Raw genomic sequence first — 16,273 nt, 5'->3', positions numbered from 1 at the left:
CCCAGATACAAAATCTAACAGCACACCTAAAGGAAATAGAAGCAGAACAGCAAAGATGCCTCAAACCCAGCAGAAGAAGAGAAATAATAAAGATCAGAGCAGAAATAAACAATATAGAATCTAAAAAAAAAAAAAACTGTAGGGCAGATCAATGAAACGAAGAGCTGGTTTTTTGAAAAAATAAACAAAATTGATAAACCTCTAGCCAGGCTTCTCAAAAAGAAAAGGGAGATGACCCAAACAGATAAAATCATGAATGGAAATGGAATTATTACAACCAATCCCTCAGAGATACAAACAATTATCGGGGAACACTATGAAAAAATATATGCCAACAAACTGGACAACCTGGAAGAAATGGACAAATTCCTAAGCACCCACACACTTCCAAAACTCAAATAGGAAGAAATAGAAAACTTGAATAGACACATAACCAGCAAAGAAATTGAATCAGTTATCAAAAATCTCCCAACAAATAAGAGTCCAGGACCAGATGGCTTCCCAGGAGAATTCTACCAGACATTTAAAGCAGAGATAATACCTATCCTTCTCAAGCTGTTCCAACAAATAGAAAGGGAAGGAAAACTCCCAGACTCATTCTATGAAGACAGCATTACTTTGATTCCTAAACCAGACAGAGACCCAGCAAAAAGAGAACTACAGGCCAATATCCCTGATGAATATGGATGCAAAAATTCTCAATAAGATACTAGCAAATAGAATTTAACAGCATATAAAAAGAATTATTCACCATGATCAAGTGGGATTCATTCCTGGGCTGCAGGGCTGGTCCAACATTCACAAATCAATCAATGTGATACATCACATTAATAAAAGAAAAGAAAAGAACCATATGATCCTGGTCAATCGATGCAGAAAAAACATTTGACAAAATTCAGCATCCTTTCTTAGTAAAAAACCTCGAGAAAGTCGGGATAGAAGGAACATACTTAGATATCATAAAAGCCATTTATGAAAAGCCCACAGCTAATATCATCCTTGATGGGGAAAAACTGATAGCTTCCCCCTGAGATCAGGAACACAACAGGGATGTCCACTCTCACTGCTGTTGTTTAACATAGTGTTGGAAGTTCTAGCATCAGCAATCAGACAACAAAAGGAAATCAAAGGCATCAAAATTGTCAAAGATGAAGTGAAGCTTTCACTTTTTGCAGATGACATGATATTATACATGGAAAATCTGATAGACTCCACCAGAAGTCTGCTAGAACTGATACATGAATTCAGCAAAGTCGCAGGATACAAAAATCAATGTACAGAAATCAGTTGCATTCTTATACACTAATAATGAAGCAACAGAAAGACAAATAAAGTGATCCCATTCACAACTGCACCATGAAGCATAAAAAACCTAGGATACACCTAACGAAAGATGTAAAGGATCTGTATGCTGAAAACTATAGAAAGCTTATGAACAAAATTGAAGAAGTTATAAAGAAATGGAAAAACATTCTGTGCTCATGGATTGGAAGAATAAATATTGTTAAAATGTCAATACTCCCCAAAGCTATCTACACATTCAATGCAATCTGAATCAAAATTGCACCAACATGCTTCTCGAAGCTAGAATAAGCAATCCTAAAATTTGTATGAAACCACAAAAGGCCCCGGATAGCCAAAGTAATTTTGAAGAAGACCAAAGCAGGAGGCATCACAATCTCAGACTTTAGCCTCTACTACAAAGCTGCAGTCATCAAGACAGCATGGTATTGGCACAAAAACAGACACATAGACCAATGGAATAGGGTAGAGACTCCAGAAGTGGACTCACAAAAGTATGGCCATCTAATCTTTGACAAAACAGGGAAGAATATCTAATGGAAAAAAGAGTCTCTTTAACAAATGGTGCTGGGAGAGCTGGACAGCAACATGCAGAAGGATGAAAGTAGACCACTTTCTTACACCATTCACAAAAACAAACTCAAAATGGATAAAGGACCTGAATGTGAGACAGGAAACCATCAAAACCCTAGAGGAGACAGCGGGAAAAAACCTCTCTGACCTCAGCTACAGCAATTTCTTACTTGACAAACCCCAAAAGCAAGGGAATTAAAAGCAAAAATGTACTTTTGGGACCTCATGAGGACAAAAAGTTTCTGCACTGCAAAGGAAACAATCAACAGAACTAAAAGGCAACCAATGGAATGGGAAAAGGTATTTGAAAATGACATATCGGACAAAGGGCTAGTATCCAAAATCTATAAAGAGCTCACCAAACTCCACACCTGAAAAACAACCCAGTGAAGAAATGGGCAGAAAACATGAATAGACACTTCTCTAAAGAAGACATCCGGATGGCCAACAGGCACATGAAAAGATGCTCAACATTGCTCTTCATCAGGGAAATACAAATCAAAACCACCCTCAGATACTGTAACCTCACGCCAGTCAGAGTAGCTAAAATGAACAAATCGGGAGACTCTAGATGCTGGCGAGGATGTGGAGAAACAGGAACCCTCTTACACTGTTGGTGGGAATGCAAACTGCTGCAGTTGCTCTGGAAAACAGTGTGGGGGTCCCTCAGGAAATTAAAAATAGATCTACCCTATGACACAGCAATAGCACTGCTAGGAATTGACCCAAGGAATACAGGAGCACTGATGCATAGGGGCACTTGTACCCCAATGTTTATAGCAGCACTTTCAACAATAGCCAAATTAGGGAAAGACCCTAAATGTCCATCAACTGATGAATGGATAAAGAAATTGTGGTTTATATACACAATGGAATACTACGTGGCAATGAGAAAGAATGAAACATGGCCTTTTGTAGCAACGTGGATGGAACTGGAGAGTGTTACGCTAAGTGAAAAATAAGTCATACAGAGAAAGACAGACAGATACCATATGTTTTCACTCTTGTATGGATCCTGAGAAACTTAACAGAAGACCATGGGTCAGGGGAAGGAAAAAAAAAAAGAGGTTAGAGAGGGAGGGAGCCAAAACATAAGAGACTCTTAAAAACTGAGAACAAACTGAGGGTTGATGGGGGTGGGAGGGAGAGGCGAGTGGGTGATGGGTATTGAGGAGGGCACCTGTTGGGATGAGCACTGGGTGTTGTATGGAAACCAATTTGACAATAAATTTCTTATTTTAAAAAAATAAAGAGGAAATAAAAAGAAATAAAAAGAAATACAAAATTGTTTGGCATCTTGTGTATCATGATCACCAACTATACAAGACCAATTACTTACCCTCAATTGATGTCTCAGGGTGTGATTCTATAGATAAGCATTTTAATGTAAACCTTAACTATCAAAGTTTTAGATATAATTATATTTATATTAGCAAATTTCATAATTATGCCGGCTGTTGATTTTTCTTCACCAGTTAACTTTAGATAATTTACCTTTTGAAACTAATTTTCCTTCATTCTTCTTGAGATAAATTCTCCCATGAGTAGGAAAAGTAACTCCTACGTTTTTGATTAACTGTCTTTCTTTCATAAAGAAATTTAATTCTGTTTTTCTTAAAGAGGAAAAATAAACTTTGTTTTTATATTCAAAACTGAAATAATGGATTATTGCCAGGTAACCATAGTGACAAAGTAGTTACTTACCACAGTAGATGGATTTTGAGAATAAAAAACTATATTAGTATTAAATATGGGCTGATAATTAATTGTGGGTTTAGCACATTAATCACCATCATAAGTATTTGATTTTCTGATATCTTTTGAATTCTCCCAGTGATGATTGAAGGCATATCTTGTAACATATGAGTTAGTGAAAAAGCACTTCCAGTGATTATGTGGGGATGTGTGTTGTATGTAAGTTTACCAGGATATTAGAAATGGGCTGTATTTATTGATGAAAGGCTGTTCTGCCTCTGAATGTATTGGGCTTTGTAGGCCATCGTAATTCTTGCCAAAGTTTCATTTATTCATTTACTGTAACTCATTTATCATTTCCACCACCATCTCCCTTTTCTCCTTTATTGCAGATGCTGCTCTTATGTGGGTCGGCGTGGAAATGGGCCTCAGGCAATCTCTATTGGCAAGAACTGTGATAAATTTGGAATTGTTGTTCATGAATTGGGCCATGTGATAGGCTTTTGGCATGAACACACACGACCAGATCGAGATAACCATGTCACTATCATAAGAGAAAACATCCAGCCAGGTGAGAGGCTTTAGAATATGTTGGGTTTAAGGTTGACAGAATATCTTTTAGTTGTGTTTACAGTATTTATTTAAGTTTTTCTTAAAAAAATGTGAACTGATTTTTTTCGATATGGTAGAATCAGCATTTTGCTGATTAAAAAAATACCCATGATGGTATTATATTTTTAATTTGTTTTCCTTCAGACTGGATGATCTTAGGTACTTTTTATGCTTGATCTTTTTTCTTAAGGTTTAGCTGTTTTATTTCTAAACTTCTGTGCTTTCCAAGAATGGGTGTAGGCTATTGAACCACAAATTGATAGTATTAAATTATTTACAGCATTTTTAATACTTAGCTCTATACTTTATGTGGTAGGGATTTAGAAAAGATCCCAGGTTTGACATGAAATGTGCTGCTACCATAGAAATCTATATTATACCAGGGACAATTTTTGGAGAAAATTTCAGGGAAATGAGTCATTTCTGGGATAGTCTAAATAGTTTCTTTGAGAATTCTCCTTCAACTACCCTGAAGATAAATTCTTAAGAATTTTTTCAGTAGTTGAAATATCAGATATAATTAAAATTTAATTTTCTCTGATAGTTGATGTGTGATAATAACCTTATTTTAAAGCTTTTTATTTAACTTTCATAAATTCTTAAAGATCAGTACATTTCATTTACCAAAAGATGAATTCTGTTTTTTGGAATCATCTTATAAGGTCATATGTATTTCAAGCATTAGAAAAGTAAATATTTGTCCTTATTTCTTTATTCGTGGCAAGTTTTAAGTTACAAACATTGAATTCCTTAGAATTTCTTGTAATTAATGGTATTGATCTATGTATTTGCTCATCACATGTTTGGTTCTAATTATTTATTGAGGCATTGTTAGATGTTGAAAATGCTGTGATGAAAAATATAAGGCTTAATGTGGGGTATGTGCATATATATACATGATTGTAAGTGGGTGAGAAGAGTAATTATAGTCATATGATGAGAATACCATAAAGTCCAAGCAACATGTAACAAAATGCCTTGGTGAGTCAAGGGAGATGTCACAAAGGAACTGAAATTTGGAAGTAAAGTAGAAGTATTGAAAGTGCACCGAAGAGTTATAGAATTTTAAGCTGTAAAAAAATCATGATCATAGCTATAATTATAGAAAATCAAATCATTTTTATTTTCCCATTATGGCTACATGGTATGTTGCAAATGGGAGATGAGTTGGTAATTACCTAATGAGGTTACATCATAGGGGATATTCTATGTGAAGCTAGGGAACTTAGATTTTATCTTTTTTTTTTTAATATTTATTCATTTTTGAGAGAGAGAGAGGGAGAGACAGAGTGTGAGTGGGGGGAGGGGCAGAGAGAGAGACACACGCAGAATCTGAAGCAGGCTCCAGGCTCTGAGCTGTCAGCACAGGGACTGATGCAGGGCTTGAACTCTTGACCTGAGCCGAAGACTGGCGATTAACCAACTGAGCAACCCAGGTGCCCCGGATTTTATCTTTTAGCTACTGAGAATAATTGGTGATTGAAAGCAGGACAAGTTCTGATTTTTTAAAAAAAAAGATAAAAAAAAAAAGAATTCTTTCGGCTTTGAGATCCTTAACTGAGGATGGGAAAGTTGAGGTGGGGAGGATGAACTTAAGTTAAGGAAACCTATAAGAAGATTAAATAAGTAACTTATAAGAGATGACTAAGTCTTCAGTCAAGGAAGTGCAGTTCAAGAAGAATAAGAGGCAATGACCTTTCAAATATATTTTAAGAGGAACACTAACATAGGAAGGAAAATCTTCAAGGATTTATTTTTAGGCAACAGGATGAATGGTGACATCATCAAATGAAGGAAGAAATATGGATAAAGCAACATAATTTTTAGAGTGAGAAAGACAGATAATGATTTTATTTAGCAAATCCTTGATTTTGAGAAGCCATTGGATTATCCAAATGGAAGTGGTTAGTACACAAAGGAAAAGTGAGTCTAAACTTCAGGCTGTATCTAGAGAAGGAAATTTGATGGTAGATTTGACTGTCTAGGGAAATATTGAAGGGAGAGGAAAATACACCTGAGGATAGAAAGTAGGAGATGGCAAAAAATCCCCCCAAAGACCAATAAGGTTTGGTCTAAAAGGTAGAAGAAAAATCATTGAATATGATGTCCTAGGGAAGAGGTCATTTCAAGACTGATAAAGTAGGAGAAGAGGAGAGGTGGTTCCAGATGGCAGTCTAAAAATATCCTGAACTCACTTCCTGCCATGGACACAACAAACTACAGCTATACATGGAATACTTTCTCTGAAAATATCTTGATAACTAGATGAACAGGGCCTCTCCAACAAAGGATTAAAGACCCACATGGAGAGAGGGTAGGAGAGGTGGAGACATACCTGCTGCCAAAAAATCCAGTTCTAGGCCTGATGACCCCTAATCAGATGAGATCTCAAAAGTACAGCACTTCCCCCTGTGGAGCAAGGGGTTTGGGCCCTACATCAGACACCTCAACCTTTGGGTCCTGCACGGGAAAGATGAGCCCCCCAAACATAAAACCATGAGGGATTGTATCCAGGAGAAGAATAGAACTGGAAGGAACGGAGAACCTGCCTTTAAGGGGCTCACATGCAGACTCACGCACCCTATGACCCAGTGCAAAAACAGCAGCTTGAAAAGCACCTAGTCCTTATGTGAAGCAGACCCAATGACTAATTGTAAAGTGACCACTAGACAGGAAGGAATGTGTTGGGACTCTCCAGGGACAGAAGGAGTGGTAGGTGCCATTTTTTTCAACCTCTTTCTCCTTGCTAATGCCGACACTGGTGGGTGCCATTTTAGCAATGTCTGCCTAACCTGCTTGCGCAGGTAGGCGCAGACCCCCTCACCGTGCCTCAGCTATGCCACAGCCAGCTGGGAGAGCACCCTTCCCCACACTAGAACCATGTCACAGTCAGCCAGACAAGAGGCTTTCCCTCCCAAAGCACAGATCTACCACAGCTAGGCAAATGCCCTACCCCTCCTGTGCCATAGCCATACCACAGCCGGGCAAGCACCTCACAGCCATGGCTGTGGCTCTGCCACCACTGGTGGGTGCATGTACCCCACACAGGGGATACCTTGGAGTGTCTGGCTCTGGTAGCCAAGGGGATTTTGTTCCTGGGCCTCATGGGTCATCTTCTACACAAAGCCCGTTCTTCGAGACTGGGAGATGTAGCTGTTCTGCCTCATACACGGGAACAAATACAGAAGAGGCAAAATGAGACAGGGGAATATATTTCAAATGAAAGACAAGACAAAACCTCAGATAATGATCTTAATGAAACAGAGATACATAGTCTACCTGATAAAAAGTTCAAAGTAATGGCCAGAACGTTGCTCACTTCACCAGGGAGAAGAATGGATGAATACAATGAGAACTTAAACAAAGAAAATATGAGAAAGTACCAAATAGAAGTTACAGGGTTGAAGAATACAATAATGGATGAAAAATACACTAAAGGGGTTCAACAATAGAGTGGATAAAGCAGAAGAATGGATCAGAGAATTGAAAGGCAAAGCAATGGAGCTCACTTAGAGTAGCAAAACGAAAAAAGAATTTAAAAAGGTGGAATATCTTGAGGGACTTATGGGACAACATTAATTAGAATAGTATCTGCATATAGGAGTCCCAGAAAGAGAAGAGAGTGAAAGGAACAGAAAGGTTATCTGAAGAAATCATGGCTGAAAACTTCCCTAATCTGGGGATGGAAACAGACATCCAGCTCCAGGAAGCCCATAGAGTTTCAAATAAGATGAACCCAAAGAGGTCCACACCAAGACACCTTCTAATTAAAACATCAAAAGTTAAATACAAAGAGATAATCTTAAAAGTAGCAAGGGAAAAAGCTTATATACAAGGGAAATCCCATAAAGCCATCAGCAGAATTTTTAGAAGAAACTTTAGCAGAACAGAAGAGAGTGGCATGACCTATTCAAAATACTGAAAGGAGTGGGGGGGGGGGGCGGGAAACCTTCCAACCAAGAATATTCTACCAAGCAAAGTTATTCAGAATTGAAGGAGAGAGAGTTTTCCAGACAAGCAAAACTTTAAAGGAATCCATAACCATTAAGCCAGACTTACAAGAAACTGTAAAAGGACTTCTTTTTTAAATTGTTTTAATGTTTATTTATTTTTGAGAGAGAGGGAGAGAAACAGAGCATGAATGGAGGAGGGCAGAGAGACAGAGAGACACAGAATCCAAAGCAGGCTCCAGGCTCTGAGCTGTTAGCACAGAGCCTGACGTGGTGCTTGAACTCACAAACCGTGAGAACATGACCTGAGCTGAAGTCAGACACTTAACTGACTGAGCCATCCAAGTACCCCTAAAAGGACTTCTTTAAATAGAAAAGTACTGACGGTAATTAATGACAATAAAACATAAAAAGTAAAAATGTCACTGGGAAAAGAAAATGTATAGTAAAGGTAACAGGTTAATAACTGATAAAGATAGGTCAAAAGAAAAAGATAGATTAACTATAATAATCAGTTCAAAGGTACATAAAATAAAAAGATTGAAAATGTGGTATCAAAAGCAAAACATGGGCAGGGGGGAGTAAGAATGTAGTTTTGGAATGTATTCAAATTTAAGTTGCTATCAACTTAAAATAGACTGTTATATACATAGGATGTTATATGTGAATCTGACAGTAACCATAAGCAAACACTTATAGTGAATACCCAAAAGAAAATGAGAAAGGAATCTAAATATAACACTAAGGAAAGGTATCAAACCACAAGGATAAAAAGAAAGACAAGAAGAAAGGAACAGAGAGGAATTACAGAATCAGCCAGAAAACAGTCAACAAGATGGCAATAAGTACGTACCTATCAATAATTACTTTAAATGTAAATGGACTAAATACTCCCATCAAAAGATATAAAGTGGCTGAATATTTTAAAAACTACTCACTTATATGTTGCCTATAAGAGACTCACTTAAGAACTAAGGACACCAGACTGAAAGTGAAGGAATGGAAAAAAGATGTTTTCTCCACTGAGTCATTGAAGAATTTAAAAGAGAAATTAAAAAATACCTAGATACAAAGGAAAATAGAAATATGATATACCAAAATCCATGGAATGCAGTAAAGTAATTATAAGAGGTTAAGTTCATAGCAATACAGGCCTATCTCAAGAAACAAAAAAAACAAAACAAAACAAAAAAAAAAGCTCAAATAAACAATCTAACTTTACACGCAAAGGAACTGGAAAAAGAACAAATGAAGCCAAAGTTAGTAGAAGAAAGGAAATAATAAATGGAATAGAACTTAATAGATAATAGAAAAGATCAATGAAATTAAAAGTTAGGTCTTTGAAAAGGTAAAATTGATAAACCTTCAGTTAGACTCACCAGGAAAAAGAGAAAGCTCAAATAAATAAAATTAGAAATGAAATAGAAGTAACAACTGATACCATAGCAATACAAAGGATCATTAGACTAATATGAACAATTATAGGTAAGCATATAGGGTGACCTGGAAGAATTAGTTATGTTCCTAGAAACATACAATCTTTCAAGACTGAATCATAAGGAAATAGAAAACCTGAATATACTAATTACTTATAAAGAGATTGAATTAGTAACTAAAAACTCCCAACATACAAAAGTCCAGGACCAGAATGCTTCATTGGTAAATTCTACTTAATATTCAAAGAAGACGTAATACCTATCCTTCTCAAACTATTCCAAAAAATTGAAGAGGATGAAATGCTTCTGAACTCATTTTACAAAGTCAGCATTACTCTAATACTAAAACCAGACAAGGGCAGCACAAAAAAGGAAAATTACAGGCCAATATCCCTGATGAATATAGATGCAAAAATCCCCAGTAAAGTATTAGCAAATATTAATAAACCAAAATAATCCATTAAAAGGATCATACACTATGATCAAATGCATTTTATTCCAGGGATGCAAGGATGGCTCAAACGTGCAAATTAACCAATGCAATATACCACATTAACAAAATATAAAAATGAGGAGAAAATGGGTGATTGGAGTTGAGGAGGGCACTTGTTGAGATGAGCACTGGGTGTTGTATGTAAGCGATGAATCACGGGAATCTACCTCCAAAACCAAAAGCACACTGTATGTTAATCAATTTGACAATAAATTATATTAAAAAATAATTATTGGAAACAAAAACCCCACAAAACATAGAAATCATATGATCAATTAAAAAGATACAGAAAAAGCACTTGAGAAAATTCAACATCTATTTATAATAAAACTCTCAACAAAGTGGGTATAGAGGGAATGTACTTTGACATAATAAAGACCATATATCACAAAATCACAGCTAATATCTTACTCAGTGCTGAAAAACTGAAAGTGTTTCCTGTAAGGTCAGGAGCAAGACACTTTTGGCACTTTTATTCAAAATACTATTGGAAGTTCTAGCTACAGCAGTTCAATCAGAAAAAGAAGTAAAAGGCATACAATTTGGAAAGGAAGTAAAATGGCCACTATTTATAGATGACATGATGCTATTTGTAGGAAACTAAAGGCTCCACCAAAATAACTCCTGGTGCCAATAAATGAATTCAGTAAATTTTGTGGAATACAAAATTAATATATAAAACTATTGTATTTCTATACACTAATAAATTATCAGAAAGAGAAATCAAGAAAACAATCATTTATGATTGCATCAGATGGTATAAAATACCTTGGAATATGTTTAACCAGGGGAGTGAAAGACTTGTATACTGAAGACTAGTAAGACACTGATGAAAGAAATTGAGGAAAACACAGATAAGTAAAAACATATTCCATGTTCATGGATTGAAGAATTAATATCGTTAAATATCCATGCTACCCAAAGCAATATACGGATTCAGTGCAATCCCTATGAAAATTCTAATGGCAATTTTTAGAGACCTAGAGCAAATAATGCTAAAATTTGTATGGAGTCGCAATAGACTCTGAATAGACAAAGCAATCTTGAGAAAGAAAAAACCAGAAGTATCATGCTCCCTGATTTCAAACTATACTACGCAATTACAGTAATCAAAACCGTATGGTACCGGCTTAAAAACAGACTCATAGATCAGTGGAACAGAATAGTGTGCCTAGAAATAAACTAAAACATATGTGATCAATTAATCTATAGCAAAAGGAGCAAGAACAATGCAATGAGGAGAGGATAGTTTCTTCAATAATTGGTGCTGGGAAAACGGGACAGCTACATGTAGAAGAATGAAAGTGGACCACTATCTTCCACCATTCACAAAAATTAACTCAAAATGGATTAAAGTCCAAAGTAAGACCTGGAACCATAAAATTCCTAGAAGAAAACATTGGCAGTAAGCTCTTTGACTTTAGGCTTAGCAATGTTTTTTTTTTTTTTTTTTTTTTTGATCTGATTCCAAATGCAAAGGTAATAAAAGGAAAAATAAATGTGTCTACAACAAACTAAAACACTTCTGCGTAGTGAAAGAATCCGTCAATAAAATGGAAGGCAACTTGCTGAATGGGAAAAGACATTTGCAAATCGAATATCTGATAAGGGGTTATTAGCACCCAAAATATATAAAGAACTCATACAACTTAACAACAAAATATAATCTGGTTAAAAAATGGACAGAGGCTCTGAATAGACATTTTTCCAAAGAAGACATACAGATAGGCAACAGGCACATGAAAAGATGTTCAACATCATTAATCATCAGGGAAATGCAAAATAAAACTACAATCAGATATCATCTCATACCTGTTAAAACAGCTTTTATAAAAAAGACAAGAGATAACAAGTCTTGGAAGGATATGGAGATAAGGGAGTCTTCATGCACTGGTGAAGATACCATAGAAAACAGGATGGAGGTTCTTCAATAAATTAAAAATAGAACTACCATATGATCCAACAATTCCACTTCTTGGTATCTATGCAAAGAAAACAAAATTACCAATTCAAGAAGATATATGCATCCCTGTCTCCATTACAGCATTATCCACAGTAGTCAAAATAGGAAAACAACTTAAGTATCCATCCGTCAATAAATGAATGAATAAAGAAGACCTCTGTCTCTCTCCCTCTCTCTCTCTCTCTCTCTCTCTCTCTCTCTCTCTCTCTCTCTCACACACACACACACACACACACACACACACACACACACTGGTATATTACTCAGTCATGAAAAATGAAATCTTGCCATTTGTGACAACATTGATGGACCTTGAGGGTATTATGCTAAGTGAAATAAGTCAGACAGAGAAAGACAAATCTGCATGATTTCAATTCTAATTGGAATCTAAAAAACAAAACTAACAAACGCATAAACCAGAACAAAACTGAGATTCATAGATACAGAGAATAGAGTGGTGGTTGCCAAAGGAGAGGGGATTTGGGGATATGAAGTAGGTAAACAGAATCAAGAAGTATAAACTTCCAGTTATAAAATAAGTAAGTCATGGAGATGTAATGTACCGCACAGGGAATTCAGTCAGCATTTTATTAACTCCGCATGGTGATTGATGGTGATTAGATTTATTGTGGTGACCAGTTTGCAGTGTATACAAGCATCTAATCACTATGTTGTACACATGAAACTAATATAATATTGTATGTCAATTGTACATCAGTTTAAAAAATGATGAAATCATTTGTAGTGTTGATTATCAAGGAGAAGTAAAGCAAACGTTTACTCCCAATATAGGAGGCTCAAATGCCTGAGCCAGCTATCAAAGTTCATCTTACTTTATATCATTAAGAAAGAAATAAAAAGGAGACAATATTTCAGGAAATGATTTCAACTATCAATTAATGAGAAGTTTGCTGTTAACCATAGCTATTAAGTTTCTTTTATTACGTGGAGAAAACATCTTATAAAGGAAGTAACTTTCAAGAATGATTCTTACTCTTAATAACAGGACTCTGTTTTAACATAAGGATGTATTTAAAACAAGCAAGAAATATGTAAGTAGTATATAAATGTATAATACTTAACACAGTGCTTAGGAAATTATGGCTATTCATACTCTGGGTGACTCAACATTCAGGCAAATGGAAAAGAAAGAATTTATTGTGTGAGATTTTCTGAGTATTTGGAACTAGTGTAGCAGGGCAATTCTAGTATGAAAGAGTTCATGCTGGAGATTAATCTTCAACAAATTTATGACTTGCTCTGGCTCAGAAACTTAAGATCAACTGTTATTCAAGGGCAATGTCTAATAAGTGCAGACTTTAGCCTCACATTTATATGCAAAATTAGTAACTACAATAGGAACCAGATTGTTACAAGGATTGCATTACTTCATTTTATTTTTATTTTTTTTTAAGTTTCTCTATTTATTTTGAGAAAGAGAGAGAGAACAAGCAGGGGAGGGGCAGAGAAAGAGCAATGGGGAGAGAGAGAGAGAGGAAGAGAGAATCCCAAGCAGGCTCTGCATTATCAGTGCAAAGCCCAATGCAGGGCTTGAACTCATGAACCGCGAGATCATGATCTGAACTGGAATCACTATGACATCATGACCCGAGCTGAAACCAAGGGTCAGATGCTTAACCAGCTGAGCTGTCTAGGTGCCCCACTTTAATCCATTTTAGAATATGCCTTCAAGAAGAAGGTTTATCATCTTTTTTTTTTTTTAATTGTTTAGGGTGAGTTCCCCTGGTTCTCTGTATCTCTGGTCTTCTTCCCTTTATTCATGAAATAAGTTAAGTTTTCTTTATTTGGACCATGTATGGTTATATTGTTTTTATTTAGCACAAAACACTGAGTCACCTGCATGTTAAGTGCTCAATTATATGCCTCAGAATCTATGACTAAAGTTGCTTAATGTTCCACTTTCAGAAATTTTTATGAAGCATTTTGCTTTAACTAGAGAATATCTTCCCATAGTGTGCTTGAATTTTGAAATCTCCACTCTCCACTGGGCATAGATTAGTATCTATAAAATCAACTCCATAGCTTTATGAAAACCTCACCTCAGAACTGGATATGTTAAAACATACTTATTCCTTATGAAGAAGAGAGTTTTAACAGTTGCTTCTGTGAGAGGTTGGCAAGAATACAGAATATTTCCTGAAAATAGTTATAGTACAAATAGGCACATCAGAGATTTGTGGAACACATATTTCACTGTACAAGCTGGTTAGCTCATTAAAAACTAGCTAATGTGTGAATTAATTGAAAGATAGACCAAAACACTTTAGTCTGGGACTTGGGTTCTGTCACTTCAGGATGATTCTTTAATCGTTAGTGCTGAGCACACCACTTTTCCTTATCACATGCAGAAGACATACTATACTTTGGTATCACTCTATTTCTTTATTGTCGTTAGGAAAATTTTATTAATGTGATATTTATATTTTTCATAGTAATATGGCAGTTGGAATAAAAACCTAGTTAGATGAGTGTTGTACTCTAGAATACAAAGCTAGTTAGATGAGTGGAATAAAAACATAGTTAGATGAGTGTTGTTCCATTTTAAGTTGGAACCTTGAATTTGGAATTCTAGGAGCTCACCTTTACATTTTGATCTTTCAAAGCTTTTTAAGTTACGTGAGCCACTAAAGCAGCTGTCTTTGGCTACTGAAATTATGAAAACAGAGTCACTGAGGTCTCATCTCTATCTGAGGAAATTCTCTGTTTCTGGAACAACTGCCATGGATGTACAAATCTAAGTCTGTTATTTTCAAATTTCAAGAAACCGTGTAACAATACAGATATAAACAACCAGTTGAGAAACCTATTAAAAGGAAAATGTCCAGAAGTTAAAATAACAGTTGTGAAAAGTAAAGCAAAAATAAATTATTAAGTTCTCAAGCATATTCTTCCCGATCAAAACACCCTCCAAGTAGAGGTTGGAATGGATTAATCAGAGAGAATCTTGTTTCAATTTTGAGTGAAATCTGCTGCTATTGTTTTTGCCTTTAGTGACAAAGTCACATAGCTAAAGCCTGCAGTGTTATGTGTACATGCAAATACTCTTTTTATATTTTTCTCAGTGTTCCAGAGAAAGACTCTAAAGCAAAAGATAATTTTGGTTGATCTTGGAAAATGTAAGTCCTAAGAGAAAGGGGGAGTCCCATTTGGTAACGATGTAACTTTTTATAATCATTCCTGCAGTGTTGAAAAAAGCAGTGAGATTAAAAAAAAAAGTATAAGAACATAAAGCATATACATGCAAAACAATCCAAAGTATGTTTTTGATAATCCACCTTTTCCCCCCCAAATTAACTTATTAATGAAATTCAGTATTAATGTTTCAACGTGATGTTAAGTGAAAACAGCATGCATACTTTTGCACGTACCTGGGTGTTCGCATTTAGCTGCAACTTGCATTTAGTAAAAAGCAGATGCAGGCTTAGGAGGGGCTCTTCTGTTCTTGTCTCTGTCTGCTAAAAAGCTTCTGAAATGTTTCTTAGGTCAAGAATACAATTTTCTGAAGATGGAGCCTGGAGAAGTAAACTCACTTGGAGAAAGATACGATTTTGACAGTATCATGCACTATGCCAGGAACACCTTCTCAAGGTTGGAGTCTCAGGTTATACCTTTTGACTTTTAATTCCTTTCCTCCGTGTGGCTCCTGACAAAGCTATGCTTAACATTAGAACTTGAAGCTCTTTCAAATACTGTTTCCCTCAAGTACAAGAATACTCAATTAAGGTTTATAGCCAACACCAGCATTTGAGATTTTAAAAACATGCTTTCACATTTCCTATCAAATACATTCAGATTAAAAATTAAAATGGTATGAATTAATTAAAACTATTTTATATTCCTAAGTCAATTTTAAAAGTCCAATGAAAATTATTATTAAACCAATCAGTATTTTAAGTTGGCATAGCATCATTTAAGGAAACTTAGGCATTCACAAATCACATAGGGTACTTGGTTGTTGAGTTGGAATGTTTATTCTCTATTTAAGTTGTGTTCTCTACTGTGTATTTTCTATTGCTCAACTACTAGTTATGCTTGAAAGGTGCTTAACTAATTTAATTCTCAAAGAACATATTATGAAGATATTTTGCCTCATGTAATTTAGAATTTCACCACTTATTAACCTTAAATTCATTTCATTAAAGATTTAATGCTATTTTTAAAGAACGCAATAAATTTCGGTTTCAGTAACTTTATTCTAAAGATGACGTCATCGAGCAAATAGTTCCCA

The 16,273-nt window shown here is 35.6% G+C and overlaps 1 protein-coding gene across 6 annotated transcripts in view; it reads left to right on the top strand.

Moving 5' to 3' along the window:
- Window positions 1-16,273, top strand: part of TLL1 (tolloid like 1) — a 211,956-nt gene that overhangs the window by 102,519 nt on the left and 93,164 nt on the right. For all 6 annotated transcript variants that reach the window (XM_053216743.1, XM_015076828.3, XM_027068568.2 and 3 more), the window contains 2 exons: window positions 3,963-4,141; window positions 15,528-15,633. In XM_053216743.1, coding sequence (XP_053072718.1) covers window positions 3,963-4,141; window positions 15,528-15,633 — 285 coding nt within the window. The remainder of the gene's footprint in view (window positions 1-3,962; window positions 4,142-15,527; window positions 15,634-16,273) is intronic.

This window comes from Acinonyx jubatus, chromosome B1, assembly GCF_027475565.1.
Source record: "Acinonyx jubatus isolate Ajub_Pintada_27869175 chromosome B1, VMU_Ajub_asm_v1.0, whole genome shotgun sequence".
Classification (NCBI taxonomy): Eukaryota; Metazoa; Chordata; class Mammalia; order Carnivora; family Felidae; genus Acinonyx; species Acinonyx jubatus.
Note: the sequence above shows the minus strand (reverse complement) of the source record. Positions and strands in the feature narration are given on the sequence as shown.